This window comes from Bradysia coprophila, chromosome IV, assembly GCF_014529535.1.
Source record: "Bradysia coprophila strain Holo2 chromosome IV, BU_Bcop_v1, whole genome shotgun sequence".
NCBI lineage: Eukaryota > Metazoa > Arthropoda > Insecta > Diptera > Sciaridae > Bradysia > Bradysia coprophila.
Genome location: NC_050738.1, coordinates 2,356,408 through 2,373,421, shown reverse-complemented (window position 1 = coordinate 2,373,421; position 17,014 = coordinate 2,356,408). Strand labels below are relative to the sequence as shown.

Genomic DNA, 17,014 nt, shown 5'->3' with positions numbered 1-17,014 from the left:
CAACAATTTACGACATTATTTTAGAAACCCAAAATTGTTTGCTAACTTTCTATTGGGTATTCAATTATCTCTCAAATGAATCAAAAACTAGCAAAATCGGATGAGATTTACTCGATTTATGTGCAAAAAACACTTAGGGCCGAGTGGCGGCCTTAGTCCAAGGGCCCAAATTTGAAACTTTTTTGCCACGTTATTTTCGGTATTCAATTACCTTCCACAAAAAACTAAATCTAGCAAAATCGGATCAGATTTACTCGATTTATGTGCAAAAAACACTTAGAGCCGAGTAGCGGCCTTAGTCCAAGGGCCCAAATTTGAAACTTTTTTCGACACGTTCTTTTCGGTATTCAATTATCTCTCAAATGAAACAAAATTTAGCAAAATCGGATGAGATTTACTCGATTTATGTGCAAAAAACACTTAGGGCCGAGTAGCGGCCTTAGTCCAAGGGCCCAAATTTGAAACTTTTTTCGACACGTTCTTTTCGGTATTCAGTTACCTTCCATAAAAAACTAGATCTAGCAAAACCGGATGAGATTTACTCGATTTATGTGCAAAAAACACTTAGGGCCGAGTAGCGGCCTTAGTCCAAGGGCCCAAATTTGAAACTTTTTTCGACACGTTCTTTTCGGTATTCAGTTACCTTCCATAAAAAACTAAATCTAGCAAAATTGGATGAAATTTACTCGATTTATGTGCAAAAAACACTTAGGGCCGAGTAGCGGCCTTAGTCCAAGGGCCCAAATTTGAAACTTTTTTCGACACGTTCTTTTCGGTATTCAGTTACCTTCCATAAAAAACTAAATCTAGCAAAATCGGATGAGATTTACTCGATTTATGTGCAAAAAACACTTAGGGCCGAGTAGCGGCCTTAGTCCAAGGGACCAAATTTCAAAGTTTTTTCGCCACGTTCTTTTCGGTATTCAATTACCTTCCATAAAAAACTAAATCTAGCAAAATCGGATGAGATTTACTCGATTTATGTGCAAAAAGCACTTAGGGCCGAGTAGCGGCCTTAGTCCAAGAGACCAAATTTGAAACTTTTTTCGCTACGTTCTTTTCGGTATTCAATTATCTCTCATACGAAACAAAAACTAGCAAAATCGGATGAGATTTACTCGATTTATGTGCAAAAAACACTTAGGGCCGAGTAGCGGCCTTAGTCCAAGGGACCAAATTTCAAACTTTTTTCGCCACGTTCTTTTCAGTATTCAATTGCCTTCCATAAAAAGCTAAAACTAGCAAAATTGGATGAGATTTACTCGATTTATGTGCAAAAAGCACTTAGGGCCGAGTAGCGGCCTTAGTCCAAGAGCCCAAATTTGAAACTTTTTTGCCATCATTCTATTCGGCATTCAATTATCTCTCAAATGAAACAAAAACTAGCAAAATCGGATGAGATTTACTCGATTTATGTGCAAAAAACACTTAGGGCCGAGAAGCGGCCCTAGTCCAAGAGACCAAATTTGAAACTTTTTTCGCTACGTTCTTTTCGGTATTCAATTACCTTCCATAAAAAGCTAAAACTAGCAAAATCGGATGAGATTTACTCGATTTATGTGCAAAAAGCACTTAGGGCCGAGGAGCGGCCCTAGTCCAAGAGACCAAATTTGAAACTTTTTTCGCCACGTTATTTTCGGTATTCAATTATCTCTCATACGAAACAAAAACTAGCAAAATCGGATGAGATTTACTCGATTTATGTGCAAAAAACACTTAGGGCCGAGTAGCGGCCTTAGTCCAAGGGCCCAAATTTGAAACTTTTTTCTCCACGTTATTTTCGGTATTCAATTACCTTCCATAAAAAACTAAATCTAGCAAAATCGGATGAGATTTACTCGATTTATGTGCAAAAAACACTTAGGGCCGAGTAACGACCTTTGAGCCCTCGCAACAAGCCCGGGTTGCATCCTACCCAAAAACAATGTTCAGCAACTTTGTTCTACTCGTCAATACCTTTCATTTGACATATTACAAGCAGCTATTGCGTGCGTATTTCGGTAGATATCGTCGAAAGACTGAAAAACACCTATAGGGCCCTATCTCTGGAAGGGCCGACCCTACCATGCCCATTTTCGAACTTGACCTTACTTTTGTCGATACCAATCGGGAAAAAAAAGAATTTTGAAAAAAGGTTGTGATTTGCTCCAGCTAGAGGGGTCACGGACGGACGGACGGACGGACGGACGGACGGACGGACATTTTTTTTATTGCGGATTCGTCATCTATGAACATAACCAAATGCTTTGCCCTTACTGGCTGCTTCCAATTCGACGTGTTACAAACGGCATATTAATCTTATAAGCCCCCAGTACTTCGTACGGGGCTAAAAACTGCAAAATGTGTTAATCATTTCGCTAATATTCACAATTATATCTCATCAGAAAATCGGATTAAATATTTGCCATATAATTGTATGGTCAACACAAAATGTTTTACGTGCAGTCATAAAAAAGGTTGGTTTGGTATGCAAAAAGATTTCGGATATTGGAATAATATCGTAAAGGAAATACAATTAATATTCGAATCGAATGACTTTAGGTTTCAATGATAGAGACTGAGGAATAGTTCAGTATTATGGGTGAGAAGTCCTAATTTAATCTCAATTTTTTTCTCGATCATGAACTAATTCAAATCAAGGAAATGAAGGACTGTCAAGCTAAGTGTGCCTGTTACTTTTCATTGATCAAAAAGTCTAGTAAAGTTCAATTCTTTCATAGTTTAGTATTTTGCCACTACCGACGCCACATTTATGTTAGCCTGAATAACAGCTCAGTTTTCGATTCAACCAATTTTTTCAAATGGCTTAAGTTCAACTTCAACTTAAAATCAACCTGAATTAGCATTGAACGCTGACAATTTTCACATTTAGTTTTCGACGAAACATTGACTGTACTATTGAGATTTAAGGAATAGTTATTGAGGTATCTGTTGTTAACTGTAGATTTTAGGCAATTTCATGAGACAAGCGCGAAAGTGCCTCAAGTCAACCGTTCACAACAGATACGTAATGCGTTTACAACTTTTCATGCTAAAGAAGGAGCCAAATTACGATACTTTCATCGTCCGAGTGGATCGCCGCCATTAAGTTGAATAGTAACTATGCGAATTTGAATGGAGTACCTGGTGTTGGAAGCACTTCCCGCCTCTGCCGCAAATGCGACGGAGAGAACGAAACAATAGCACACGTAACCGGAAGTTGTCCCTCTAACAACCAGCAAATCATCTCTAGACATCACAACGCAAAGCACCAACTTAAGGAACTGTTACAACAACAGAAGCGATACACCTGTTTTGAAGAAGTCTACGCGATTGACATCGACGGACGTTCAAGATTTAGCGACATCATCGCATTCGATAACAAGTCCAACAACACCTATATCATCGATCCTACAATTAGATACGAAACCAGCGACAGTAACCAAGACTCAAAACTCCAGCCGAAAAATGCGAAATCTACGAAAAGTGCATTCCCTTTTATGAAGAAAAGTATTTTTCGACCTTCGGTAAACGTAAATGGTCGGTCAAATGACTCTGGTTCGGGAGCCGCGGCACGGTCGGTTCAAGTGTTGTGCAATTTTTCAAAGACTTTAACTTATATCTCTGATTTGTCTCCAATTACGGAGGAAATTTTAGTTCGTACGATTCAGATTATAAAAAGCCACATATACGGTGCCTAGTCATTGACGAAAACATTAGTTGAATATTACATTTGTTGTAAATATTTTGTAATTTAATTATTGATAGATATGCTGTGTAGCCTAGCAACCTTCTGTAAGAGGGCAGCACACTTTGTTTGTATTTTTAAAGTCAAATAAAGATCTTTCTCCACTGCCGTCTATATTCTGTATTTTCTGTCATGATGTTTATCAAGGGTTTCGTCATCTGCTATCGATGAATGAAGACAAAATAAGCTCCGATTCTCTTCTTTTACATAGTATAAAGCGTATGTTAAATACGATGAAGTAAAAGATTTTGCAGCAAACGCCGAGAAGTATACAAAAGAAGTAACAGATTTAATTATGAAAATAGTGATACACTTGTCGTCTGTACATAAAAATGGTTGACAATCCTTTTGATTAGCTACTGTTGGGTGAAAATGATCGCTTAATGATTTCAGCTAAAGGAAGTTAAATAACGATTCCTCTCTATTAAATCAATGAAAATAAAATTCTGTTTGACCTCACCAGTGATCTCGTGTATCATGGAAAATATTTCCCATTACCATAACTGAAAATAAACCACGTAAAAAAGCCATCCATCACGGCCCAATAAATTGTATTACGTAATTACCCAACTTCATATTTTTTAAATAAATCATTTCTTTCCCAGTTCAGAAGAAAGAAAGAAAAAAAAAACTCACAAACGCACTTTATTGCACTAATCTCAACAATAACAAGGAAATTAAATCTTCATCTTTTATCGCGTTGAATTTATATAAGAAGAAAATTAACAATAAAACTCAAATGAGCGCTCTTATTGGAACGTTTATAATAGATATTAATAATAAATGATGTCTAATTCATCAAATGAGTTCATGTGTAAACATAAAACTGTTGAGAGATCATCGGTGGTATACTGTATGTATATATGTGTAGTTTGTATATGGACCGTGCATTTGTGAACGTGAAATGTGTGATAAAATATTCGATTTGTTTTTGGAATAAATTCTGACACGGAATAATATTAGACGAGGCCAAAGTATGTACATTGTGGGCATAGTACACAAACAAATAACAGATAATAAAAATCGAAATAACGCGTCGTTACGACGGCTACATATTCTATTGTTAACCGAAATATCTGATTTGATAGACACATTTTACGTTGAATTTCAATCAACATTTAAAAGAGTACATCTTTTCAAGAAAACGCATTTTAATTCAGTTGTTATTTTATTCCTAGTTCAACAGACGTAAAAGAATAAATAAGATTGGACATAATAGAGGGATTAGTCTTCTTGTCTTCTTCAACCTTTGTCTATTGTAATCGAATCATATACAAATCCGTACTCTTACCAAATGATATTACAGGAGAAAAATATTTTTGTTTGATCCCTTTCGTATTTACACTTCAAAAGAAAAGCAAAATCCATAAAAAAAATGTTTCAATAAGAATACCAAATAAATCATTCAACATTCAAGGTTTGTTCAACTTGTTTTGATGCCAGAGAAAAAAATCAGTTACACAGGACGATTCGACGATTTATAAAAAAAACCGTCTATAAGAAAATCGTCTAGAAGATGTTTTCGATGATAGACTGAAAAGATTATTTGTGTTTTGCGTTTTAGACTATAATGAGGGTGCCATGCCACTACACACGTTCCTTTCTATATAAGCCCCATCAGGTTATAACACAGGAAGATATGTTTTTCTTACTATTATCGTAATAGAAAAAACGAATCGTTAAATATCAAATTGAGATTCATTTTGTGGCCTCACCAACTTTCTGATCCGTGAAATTAATGATTCCTTTTCATACCTTTAGAAACGACAAGCGTGTCGCCATTTAACCATTAGTTCTATTACTTCTTTTGTTTAAAGTATTGCTTGGTGTGTGATTGGAAATCTATTACTTCAATTATTTTAACATGTGTAACAGTCATTGACTTTATACTATTAGACAAGCGTGTCGCCATTTAACCATTATTTATATTACTTCTTTGCAAGAGTTGAAGAGTCCAGTTTTCGTGTAAAGTTTGGTGATTCGAGGTTAGTAAAATCAAACTAGATCGTGACTTTTCATTTTACATGCTGTGCGCTTCTAAACCATTTTTTCTGAGTTAGGGGATGAAACGTTTTTGAAGTAGTTGAGTAGTAGAATTGTTGTAAAAAATCCTCGGGAAAGTTTTCATTTAAAACGTATTGCAATTACTTTTGTAATAACTACTTCAGGCGGGTGGTACCTCGGGCTAAATCACGCGTATTATTTTAATCATCTGGACATATGGATACGAGATAGCAGATTACTTTCCTTGAAGATTCTATTACTTCAATTATTTTAACATGTGTAACAGTCATTGACTTTATACTATTAGACAAGCGTGTCGCCATTTAACCATTAGTTATAATACTTGCAAAAGTTGAAGAGTCCAGTTTTCGTGTAATCATCTGGACATCTGGATACGATATAGCAGATTACTTCCCTTGAAGAGTAATCTAGTATTTTCTTTATTGTCCATACTTATATGTATTACAGGTATTTCTCCTTACCTCGTCATTGACTCACTGCAATTGACTTGCAAAAGTAATCTTAGACGTGCTTAAATTTACCGAAAATCTTTTGACAATACCACACTGGAAACAGACATGTCTCCCGAACTGTTCATTCTGATTGGCCTTATCTCTTTTGCATCACCAGCTTTTAAGTTTTTGAGAAATAGTAAAAGTAAAAGAACACTGAGGAATATCGAAAAACGTGAAAAAGACGGAATTTCTAAAGCATCAATAAAATTTTTGAAACTTTGGTGCGTGTTTAAGAGTGATATCGCCAAAACTTGAACCAATTTCAAAACAACGGCTCAGCGATCCGGGCAAGCTATAGCTCGTTTGAATCGTCTTTCAATTCTGAGAAATAGGGATCTTTTACTTTTTCTGTTAGTTTCCCATTTTCGGAGTGAACTCGTGAAAGTAATAGCATGTCAATGGGTCGTGAAAACAGTTTTTCGGTGATAGCTCGAGATAGAAATCTTTCTAAAATGTGAAATGTTGTAGGAATATAGGCCTCTGGCAGACCTTCAAAACGAGTATAATCATCGGTAAGGATAGCCACCCGTTCTGGACTTATGACTCAAAAAATGGTGAATGTTTGCAACAGAACTTTTCCGCTGAACTGACTATAGGGTGTTGTAGCTGGACTTACCCTCTTTCGTTCCACGTATAATACACCCCAGAAAAATTGTGTTGCAAGCCACAAAGTTAGTCGAAGTAAAATGTCGCTCCAGTAGACCCATATTTTTCAGTGTTTTCAACTTGTTTTTGGTCTTCAAACAGACTGGAGCGATGGGAATGAAATAAACTAAATCAAAATTACATGTTCAGCTCGAAATTGTCCTGAACCGAGTGATCATTGGCCTTGAAAATGTTGCTTTCCTCCTACTTCGTAGTAGGTGGAAAACCTCATTTCTTTGACTTCACAAAATGAACAGAAACTCAATTGTTTGCACCGAATATGGGCTTATTGTAAAGCAGAGATGCGCATCGTTCATTTACAGTCAATAAATGGTCACCCAAGATGTAATTTGTACTTCACAAGAGGTCACGACCGTTCCCAGCTATGGAAAATGTGTCAAAAATCCAGTTTTTTTACAAAAATATTTTTTCTGTGGAGATTTTAACTGCTTTTAGTTAAGGTCTTAAGCTATGTATTCTTAAAACAACTTTTTTTTGTAAAAAAAAACTGGATTTTTGACACATTTTCCATAGCTGGGAACGGTCGTGACCTCTTGTGAAGTACAAATTACATCTTGGGTGACCATTTATTGACTGTAAATGAACGATGCGCATCTCTGCTTTACAATAAGCCCATATTCGGTGCAAACAATTGAGTTTCTGTTCATTTTGTGAAGTCAAAGAAATGAGGTTTTCCACCTACTACGAAGTAGGAGGAAAGCAACATTTTCAAGGCCAATGATCACTCGGTTCAGGACAATTTCGAGCTGAACATGTAATTTTGATTTAGTTTATTTCATTCCCATCGCTCCAGTCTGTTTGAAGACCAAAAACAAGTTGAAAACACTGAAAAATATGGGTCTACTGGAGCGACATTTTACTTCGACTAACTTTGTGGCTTGCAACACAATTTTTCTGGGGTGTATTATACGTGGAACGAAAGAGGGTAAGTCCAGCTACAACACCCTATAGTCAGTTCAGCGGAAAAGTTGTGTTGCAAGCCAGCAGCACTGTCCAAACATTCACCATTTTTTGAGTCATAAGTCCAGAACGGGTGGCTATCCTTACCGATGATTATACTCGTTTTGAAGGTCTGCCAGAGGCCTATATTCCTACAACATTTCACATTTTAAAAAGATTTCTATCTCGAGCTATCACCGAAAAACTGTTTTCACGACCCATTGACATGCTATTACTTTCACGAGTTCACTCCGAAAATGGGAAACTAACAGAAAAAGTAAAAGATCCCTATTTCTCAGAATTGAAAGACGATTCAAACGAGCTATAGCTTGCCCGGATCGCCGAACCATGGTATTCATTTTCACCAAAATTGGTTCAAGTTTTGGCGATATCACTCTTAATTAAAATAAAATTGTTTGTCCCGAATGTTGTCGCACTAAATACGGTATTTTTGAAGTGCGATCAATTCGGTATGAATATGGAGGATTGGTAAATGTTCCAACTTGTGTGATATTATTATTTGATCCACCAAAGTCATTGTTCCTTTCAACTGCATAGCCTTCTTCTATGCTATAAAGGCTAGTCGTAATGGCAAGTGTGGCATTGCGAAAAACATTCCCTTCAACAAGTACCTGAGCTCCCATTCTACTATTAATTGCATATTCCACAATATTTTCGTAAAAATTGTTGTAAATGTGACCCGTTCCGAATCTTAGCGAAGGCATTCTCGAATTACAATTTTGAAAATAGTTATGATGGTAGGTGACATGCAAGCGTCCAATATCCACATCACCTCTACTATCCGAACTTCCAACTAAGCTCGTCTTCCAATGATTGCGGAATTGATTCCAACTAATTGTGACGAAATCGGAGCCCATAATAACATCAACAAGTCCATCATAATAATCTTCGTGGTGATCCATGTCAGAGTAAAATTCATTATGATCAATCCACACGTTTGTCGAATTTTCAACAGTGACTCCGTCACTAGGATCAAATGCGCAACAAAACTGAAGTCCTCGGATTATTACATTTTTCTTGCTATGTATTCTCAAGCCTTGAAAAGCTATTCCCGCACCAGCTGTACGACCCAGAATTGATTTGTTGGAACCGACAAACAGTCGATGCTCCAAAGTTATATTACAGACTACTCTCACTATCCTAGGAGTGTCATCAATTATAGCAGTTGTTAATTCATCTTCAGTACAAACATCGACAGTATTACCACCAGCACCTCCTATTAATAAGATTGCGATTAAATTTACACTAATCCCATTTCGGTATCCTACCTGTCGTTCCTTCCCCTACGGATGCAAAACCATCTTGAGAATTCACTAATTGAATCGAAATAGCGAGCAAATAAAAACTTAATAAAATTCTGTTGTTCATCACAATTTAATACGCTCAGATTGTACGGTGTTTACAAACTAATAACGCAGCAGATTCCGGTATTTGTATAACGATAGCTCTCTTATCTACACTCAGACAGATTAAGTTATTAATACTGACCGGGAATGATATTGTTTAAATTATCAAGATAGTCAGACCAACTGGTGAATGCGTGATAATTGTCTTTTTAGGCAATTACATCAATAAATAATTGCAATATTAGAGGGCATAAAACGAAACTACTTTTACACTCGAACTAAACATCAAGAAACAAATGCTCTCATTTTATTTAAAAGCGCATACAAAAGCTCATTTCTCCGTTTAGTAATAAAATGTTCTTAGACTGATCGTTCCGTTCGTTTTATATAACCGATTTTACAGGCTGTGAGGTTCTCAACCAATTTTCTTGTTTCCCCTAGTGGTGTAAAGAGAACTTTTCGAACCTAGAGGAAACCAACGTAATAAACCCCAAGAATTTTTCACTTTTTATGTATTTGCAGACATAATTCGGGATGAAAATAAAAAGTCACCGTTTTGTGTGATTTTTGGGTCTTGATCTATGTGAGGATCAGTATACTTCAGCAAGGCTTGTTGTTCCGAATTACAATTTTGACGATTCTGAAAACTTCTAAAAATTTCTGAAAATTCTTAAATTTTAGAATTTTACAGTCAGAGGAAATGAAATTTCAGCGTGAATTTGCTTCAGCTGTTTTTCAGCTGATCCACACATACAATCAAAACTGTTAAGTTGGTACACGTACGCCCATGGTAGTGATAAAACCTTACAAAGGCGTATAAACAGTTTTGATGGTTTGTGTAGATCAGCTGAAAAGCAGTTGAAACAAATTCACGCTGAAATTTCACTGCCTCTGACTATAAGAAAAAATTTATAAATTTTAAGAATTTTATTTCCCAGATTCAAATTCTTGAATAATTGAAGTTTTTACTAAATCTCACAACTATCTAAATGCCTTATGGCTACCAAAAAATACGATTGAGCTCAGAAGTTACGTCATCCTTCCAGTAACATTTCGGGTATGAAAAAGGATCTATTTCTAATTACACGAAAAAGGTTGTCGTTGAGGAATTTAAAGGAATTTTATTTTTTAAATAATTTAATAATAGGAGTCTGAAAACAACATTTATTTTGAAAAATTATTAATGTCTTTTTCAACCAACAACCAAGTAGCATTGAGACTTTAGAACGTTTAATTATTAATAATTAACAGACTAAGCACCCGAATCGTCTTATTTGGTAATTGTTTATTAATATTGTACGACTGAAGCGAATCTACCTACAATTAATTTAAATAGTTAATTCAGACTTGAAGGCTGAACGATTTATGCCGTAGATGAATATATATCATATGGCGTGTTCTCACTTATTATTGCGACCCGAAGGTAGGTATAGTAACTTCTGCTAACATTCCTATTCACAACATAGAGATGAACGGAAAGACAATGTGAAAATTTTTACATTTTAATAGCAGAAAATTACAAATTTATATCTCGAATATGAATTGCAAATATTATTCCAATCGATGGATAATTGAATTGCATAATCATCAATCTACCTTCCGTCTTCACTGGTTTCGATATGCTGAAAGACGATTACCATTAAAAGCATTGATTGATTACATCACATTTCATACAAAAAGTGAATTTGAAAACAGAGTGATGGTTCGATCATTGTGTGTATTGCTGTTCGTTGAACATGTAAGAGAAAAATCTGCATGCAAGACCATTTAAGATAATTACCTTTAACATGGGCAATCACAATGAGTTTCTTTCTGAAGATAATTTTTTTTTCTGTTAAATATTTGACAACTTTCAATTTATTTCTTCGACATAATTCGGGTAACACCTGTAACGACCTGATGGCTGTTGCTATTAGCCATCACTTTAAATTTCTGCACACACATTTTGCAAAGATGAATGAGATAAATCAGTTGCGGTATAACAATGTGAGCAACGTTGTATGTTCTAAATAAAAATATTTAAAATTTCTATTTGTGGTCTACACAATTAAAGTATTGCGAAAATATGGTTGGGTAATCACACAAACTGAAAGTGGATTTATAATCGCAAAAATAATTTCTTTAGAATGAATTTACTTCAGTCATCTGCTGTTGACAACCACTATAAAAATAATAATTGACCAAAACTGGTTTATGCCCTCTTATAATAGCAAAGTGAAGTGTTACTATTTACAAAAACAAATACACCGTACGTAACACGTTCACTATGATTAAAAATGTATGGAAATGTGATGAAAAAACGTTAAATGTTAAATTTTGTGCCCTTTGTTAACACGATAACTTGAGTAAATCTCAACCGATTTTCAAAAACTTTTTTTTTAATCGACGAAGTATTGAAATCCTTAGGTCAAGTTCGAAAATGGGCGGTATTGGTTCAACCATCTGGTGGTAGTTCTCGAAAGAAGCCTTTTCTGCTCTTTGTTAACACGATAACTGGAGCAAAGTTCAACCGATTTTCAAAAACTTTTTTTTATTCGACGAAGTAGTGAAATCCTCAGGTCAAGTTCGAAAATGGGTGGTATCGGTTCAACCGTCTGGTGGTAGTTCTCGAAAGAAGCCCATTCTGCTCTTTGTTGACACGATAACTGGAGCAAAGTTCAACCGATTTTCAAAAACTTTTTTTATTCGACGAAGTAGTGAAATCCTCAGGTCAAGTTCGAACATGGGTGGTATCGGTTCAACCATCTGGGAGTAGTTCTCGAAGAAGCCTTTTCTGCTTTTTGTTAACACGACAACTGGAGTAATTCTCAACCGATTTAAAAACAAAATGTTTGGTGGAGAATGGAATCAATTCCTGAGGTTAGGTTCTAAGATAGATTATGTTGGTCTAACGAACAAGCTGATGTTGCTAACAGAATTTTTGTATCTATTTCAATAGTATTTTTCTTGTTATGTGACTTTGCCTTGTAAACAAAACCGAATAAATAGAACAAAAATTAACGAGTGTGAAGTTTGCGGCCAGAGCGAAGCGAGGGCCGCGATTGACACGAGTTTAAATGTTATTGAAAACATACGTCATTTTTTACCGGGGCATTTTATATATATAGTTTCGAAGATTTTCAGTGAAACTAAACAGAATTAAATCATCAATGAGAGATTTATTAGACCGTTCTAGTAGTTCTTCTTCTAAATGCATTTTTGTGGCAATCAACATACAAAATTACATTTCATTGAAATAAATCAATAAATCATTGTCAATAAAAATACTATTGAGAAGCTCAGACAAACAGTCAAGGGATCTGACCCACCCAACAGGTGGGGCCTAGTGAAGTAAAAGATTTTACAAAAAGACTGACCGATACTTTGAACAGAAGAAATAAATCTAGCAGATTTAAAAATACGGTCTATCCGTATTTTCCTCTCGACTCATAAATTGCTAAAACAGTTTCTCAACTGCTACACAAAAAATCAGCAATAAAATCGAAGGTTTTTCTGTCAATCAATTTAAAATTGCGACAAAAGCGAATTAGTCTTAAACATTAAAACCCGATCGGTTGTTTATGAGAAACTTAGAAGTAAATTAACAGAAAAATTCATCTTCGACACGATTTTAAAGAATTTTATTTAAATTAGGATATCATAAAATCATCATTAAAATAACAAGCCCGTTTTTCGTAATATATACTTATATGCGACGACAAGAATGAATGGCTTTCGATTCGGCTAAGAAAAATTTAACAAAAAGCAACGTGTGTGGTCTCGGTTTACCAATAGAACTTCAGGTCAATTTAATCAAAATATAAATCATCATATCGTACCCTACCATTGGCGCGTAAATTTTATCTTTGCTTTTACCTGGACTTCCAGCTCATTTTTTTTCTCTCTAAATTATTGACCGTCTCACAACATTCTTCCGTTTCGTCTAAATTTGTATTGTTATACTATAGAATATAATCTGTCCATACAACATAAACATATACATGAAATCATTGAATATTCTGCCTTATTGATCCGAAAGGTCTTACCAAACAATGTTCCCATACCCAACAAAAATTCAATATTTTATTCAATGTCTTCAACATCGTTCGTTCCATGGAAATTTAAATAAGAAATTATTCTGTCGTTACGCATTAAATTATATCGTTTTGATGCACGACTTTACTTTACACCACCATTCATTTACTTATAAATTAAAATGTGATCAAAACCAACAATAAACATCCCAATTGATTGCTGTAATTATTTACTTTATGTGCCACAGAAATCCATTTTCATCAATTTTCATCCAGAAACTAAACAAATGAGAGTGTAATTTAAGATTGATTTTTATTGATCGCCTTTTAGTTTGGAATATAAAATAAACTAAGTGAAATTTTCGAGTTTAGATTTGTAGACCTGTACGTACACTGAGTTTTATCATCACGTTTTCAACATTTCTACTTCATATAACCATTTGTGGTTCAGATTCAAAGTGTTTTTGATTCTCATCATATTTTTAGCAGAAACCGTAAATTTTACGTTAAAAAACAAAATGGCTGTCAGTCGTCATATTTAGTTTTAGTAAACTTGAAGTTATTGCAGAATGAGATAATAGGACCGGTGATGTTAAATCTTGCTTCAGTATGCAATATAAGATTATTTGCCAAAATTGTTATCGAGACGTGTGGACATTGCTCGTCGAGCCGAGAGCGAGAACCGTAATGAACCCACGTCAAGATAACAATGTTGGCAAGAGGTGCATACACTTTTTATCTGCCGAGAACGTATATACCGAGATAAACAAAAATGAGGGATAAGTGGGAAATTGTTGTTCTAGACAGATAAAACACCTTACGTAATTGCTTCCAAATGACTGTTTTGACTCGTGGGATTGCGAAGCTCGCCTTCGACTCGTCGTACAAACCTCCCACGATTCAAAAAGTGCTTCCAAATGTGCTATTAGAAACGACAAGTGTATCATCACAAAATTATGGAATCTATTACCTCATTATGTGTGTCAAGTATTTTCGTGCTTTTCACATAAAATCTTTTACTTCTTTAATTTTACGATACGTCTAGCTATAAAGTGGAAAACGCTAAGAGAACTCATCTCTTGTTCTTCGTTGTCAATAACAGATGATTAGCCGTTTTTTTAGATAGACAGTTCGCGCGGGTTTTTTAAAAAGCTGTAGACAATATACGGTCAAAATGTGTGTAAATACATTGTGCGTACATAGATTTTCGTGTGAACGTATTTAACGTATATTGTATGCGCATTGAATCTGATGGCACCGCATAGTTTAAAAACAATTTTTCACTCTAAATATTCAAATGCGGAGCATTAACAAAAGAAAATATTTCTTTTTCTTAAGGTTTTTTGGAATACATTCGAATGAACTGGAGAGTTATATATATAATATGAGTGTGTAATGTCATTTCATTTATCAAATGACATCATCCATTGAATATATTAAATTAACAGTTACGAGACCAGAGAGCTTGGCTTAAAGAAATATAAATAAATAAAAAAAAAATTGAAAATCATAAGAAATGAATTTTTATTTGTATGTTTTAATGAGTTTTTTACACTTTTATCTGGTATATAATTGAATCTCATTGATCTTGATCTTCTTGAGGCGAAGAGAAAAAATATTAAAAAACAACGACGATGTACAAACAGCGCGTATACATAAATAATGCGATCATTATTACTGTCATTATATTGTTCGAATATGGGAAAAGTTATATTTCTTTTTTGCATAATTTACAAGATTTAAAATGATATTAAAGTCATAATTTTCACTAGGCAAATATTTCAAAAATAAAAATGGCAAAATTACTACAAAGAAACTTGATCCACTGATTATTTAAAAAAAAAAAATATTGTATAGCCGGGGTACGGTGTTGTTTTCCTACAAAAAGACCGACCAAGAAATAAAGATCGGTTCACCTAAACCTGATGATGATGACAAACGTTTAATGAATCGTAACAAACAGCAAAAAATAAATTGTTGTAGAATTTTAATCTTCATAATTACATCCTGTGATCCAGTCGATTCATTTTGTCTAATTGAAGCCACACAAACCAGATTATCGATATAAAGCAACACGAAAATTGGTGGCTAGTTCGACTAATTATATAATGATCTCAACGTATATTTATTGAAGGACAAAGAAAACAACATTAATACCAACAGTTATCAACCATTAGCTTAGCATCAGCTGAGTGAGGAATTAAGAGGTAAAGAATGAAGATTGATTGAAGCTATTATCGGACGATTAACTATCAATAATAAATAGATGACAAGCATATCGCCTTATAATTGTGCACTTGCTACGTTGTTCGTTTAAAAAATATCTTCTTGTGAATCCAGCAAAGTCTACTACTTCATTAGTTTTGACAAAGGCTTAACAAGAAACGTTAGCCAGAATTTTTCTAAAAAAGTTTTATTTTTAACTGTTTTGGAATTATGGATCAATAATGATTATCGCAAAGAATGTCTGAGTTTATTGTATCGAGAAAAGAGGACTTGTTTGGAGCTACCGATACATTTAAATTCATCACCAAACCAAAATACCTGAGTGAGTGTTATACAGCTTTAGTATGGAGCAGGAGCAAACATAATTTGTATGAACTTTGAATAATCTGACTGAAACTACAAATATATTTAATTTACAGAATCCTAATCACTTTTGTTCTGGTTTCTGTTACTTCTGTTACTTCTTCTGTATAAAAATATTGTCTAGCGGCCGAAAAAAAAATCTTTTACTTCATTTGTTTTGACATAAATTTTGCTATAAAAAAGAACACAAATCAGTGCTCTGCGGTAATTGTTGTCGTTCGTTGTCGATAACAGATGGTCACGTAATATGAAGTTATTTCTTTTGTCAGTGATACAACACGTCTACATTGGCATTCGGTTTTAGTTTCTAATTTGATTCATTTATTATTTCTCTTAGCAAATTTGACCAACAGGTCATTTTGGTTTCAACAAACATTTAACCACTATTGGTAAACTCACTGATCCAGGCTGTGAACTGTGAGGCTATCACATTGGAAACAGCCGAACATTTCCTCTGTAACTGTTCTGCTTTCCTAACCAAAAGAAGGAAGCATCTTGGAGGCTACACTATCATGTCTGACCTGGTTATAAAGTTGCAGCCCAAGGACATCCTGAACTACATAGTTAGTACAGTAAGGTTATAAAAACAGTAAACGTCTAACATAACAGCTAGCACAATTGACCCAGCGGAGGCCCCCGTGCGAGTTCTAAACTTAGAACGGCTGTATTTAATTTAAAGAAAAATTAAACAAAAAAATTGACGTTTATTTACCATCCATTTAAGACTGATAATTCTCTTTTTGCCCTTGTAAAGTCACAATTATTACCATGGAAATTACCCATCCGTCAAGTATTAGTTTTATCATTAAATCTACAAAGGCTCACAAAGATATTTCTTGTAGAACTTACAAACTGGTGCCGGGTGAGCTTCTAAGCTTCTTTGTATGAAAAGCTCAGATGCGGCTTCGGAAAATCTTTTGTTTTAAATTTTTCTTACGGTACTTTCCTCTGTAGCGCAATTGCAGCGTAAATTTATCTTTTTTGTGATAGCTGTACGATCGAATCAGTAAAATTAAAAAATGTCTGAGTATTCGTCAGTTCTTGATCTCATTGTACGTACGGCTTAATTTCTTAAAATCAAGCTACTCTCACTTCAGTGTAAGATATAAGAGCTTTCATTGCACGATTTCTCTGATATCCATGACTATCTTTTCCAACCTTATCAACACTTCGTACCCACAATTACTTCAATTT

At 34.7% G+C, this 17,014-nt stretch overlaps 2 protein-coding genes across 2 annotated transcripts in view; both read right to left on the bottom strand.

The window, feature by feature from the left end:
* LOC119066457 (TNF receptor-associated factor 4) overlaps positions 1 to 17,014 on the bottom strand; it is a 59,179-nt gene that overhangs the window by 28,702 nt on the left and 13,463 nt on the right. The gene's annotated exons all lie outside the window — the stretch shown is intronic.
* LOC119066459 (pectate lyase A-like) lies at positions 8,240 to 9,294 on the bottom strand. Its single transcript, XM_037168964.1, has 2 exons — positions 9,141 to 9,294; positions 8,240 to 9,088 (listed from the first exon to the last, which is right to left on the bottom strand). The coding sequence occupies exons 1-2, from the start codon at positions 9,238 to 9,240 to the stop codon at positions 8,253 to 8,255; spliced, it is 936 nt and encodes a 311-aa protein (XP_037024859.1). The 5' UTR covers positions 9,241 to 9,294; the 3' UTR covers positions 8,240 to 8,252.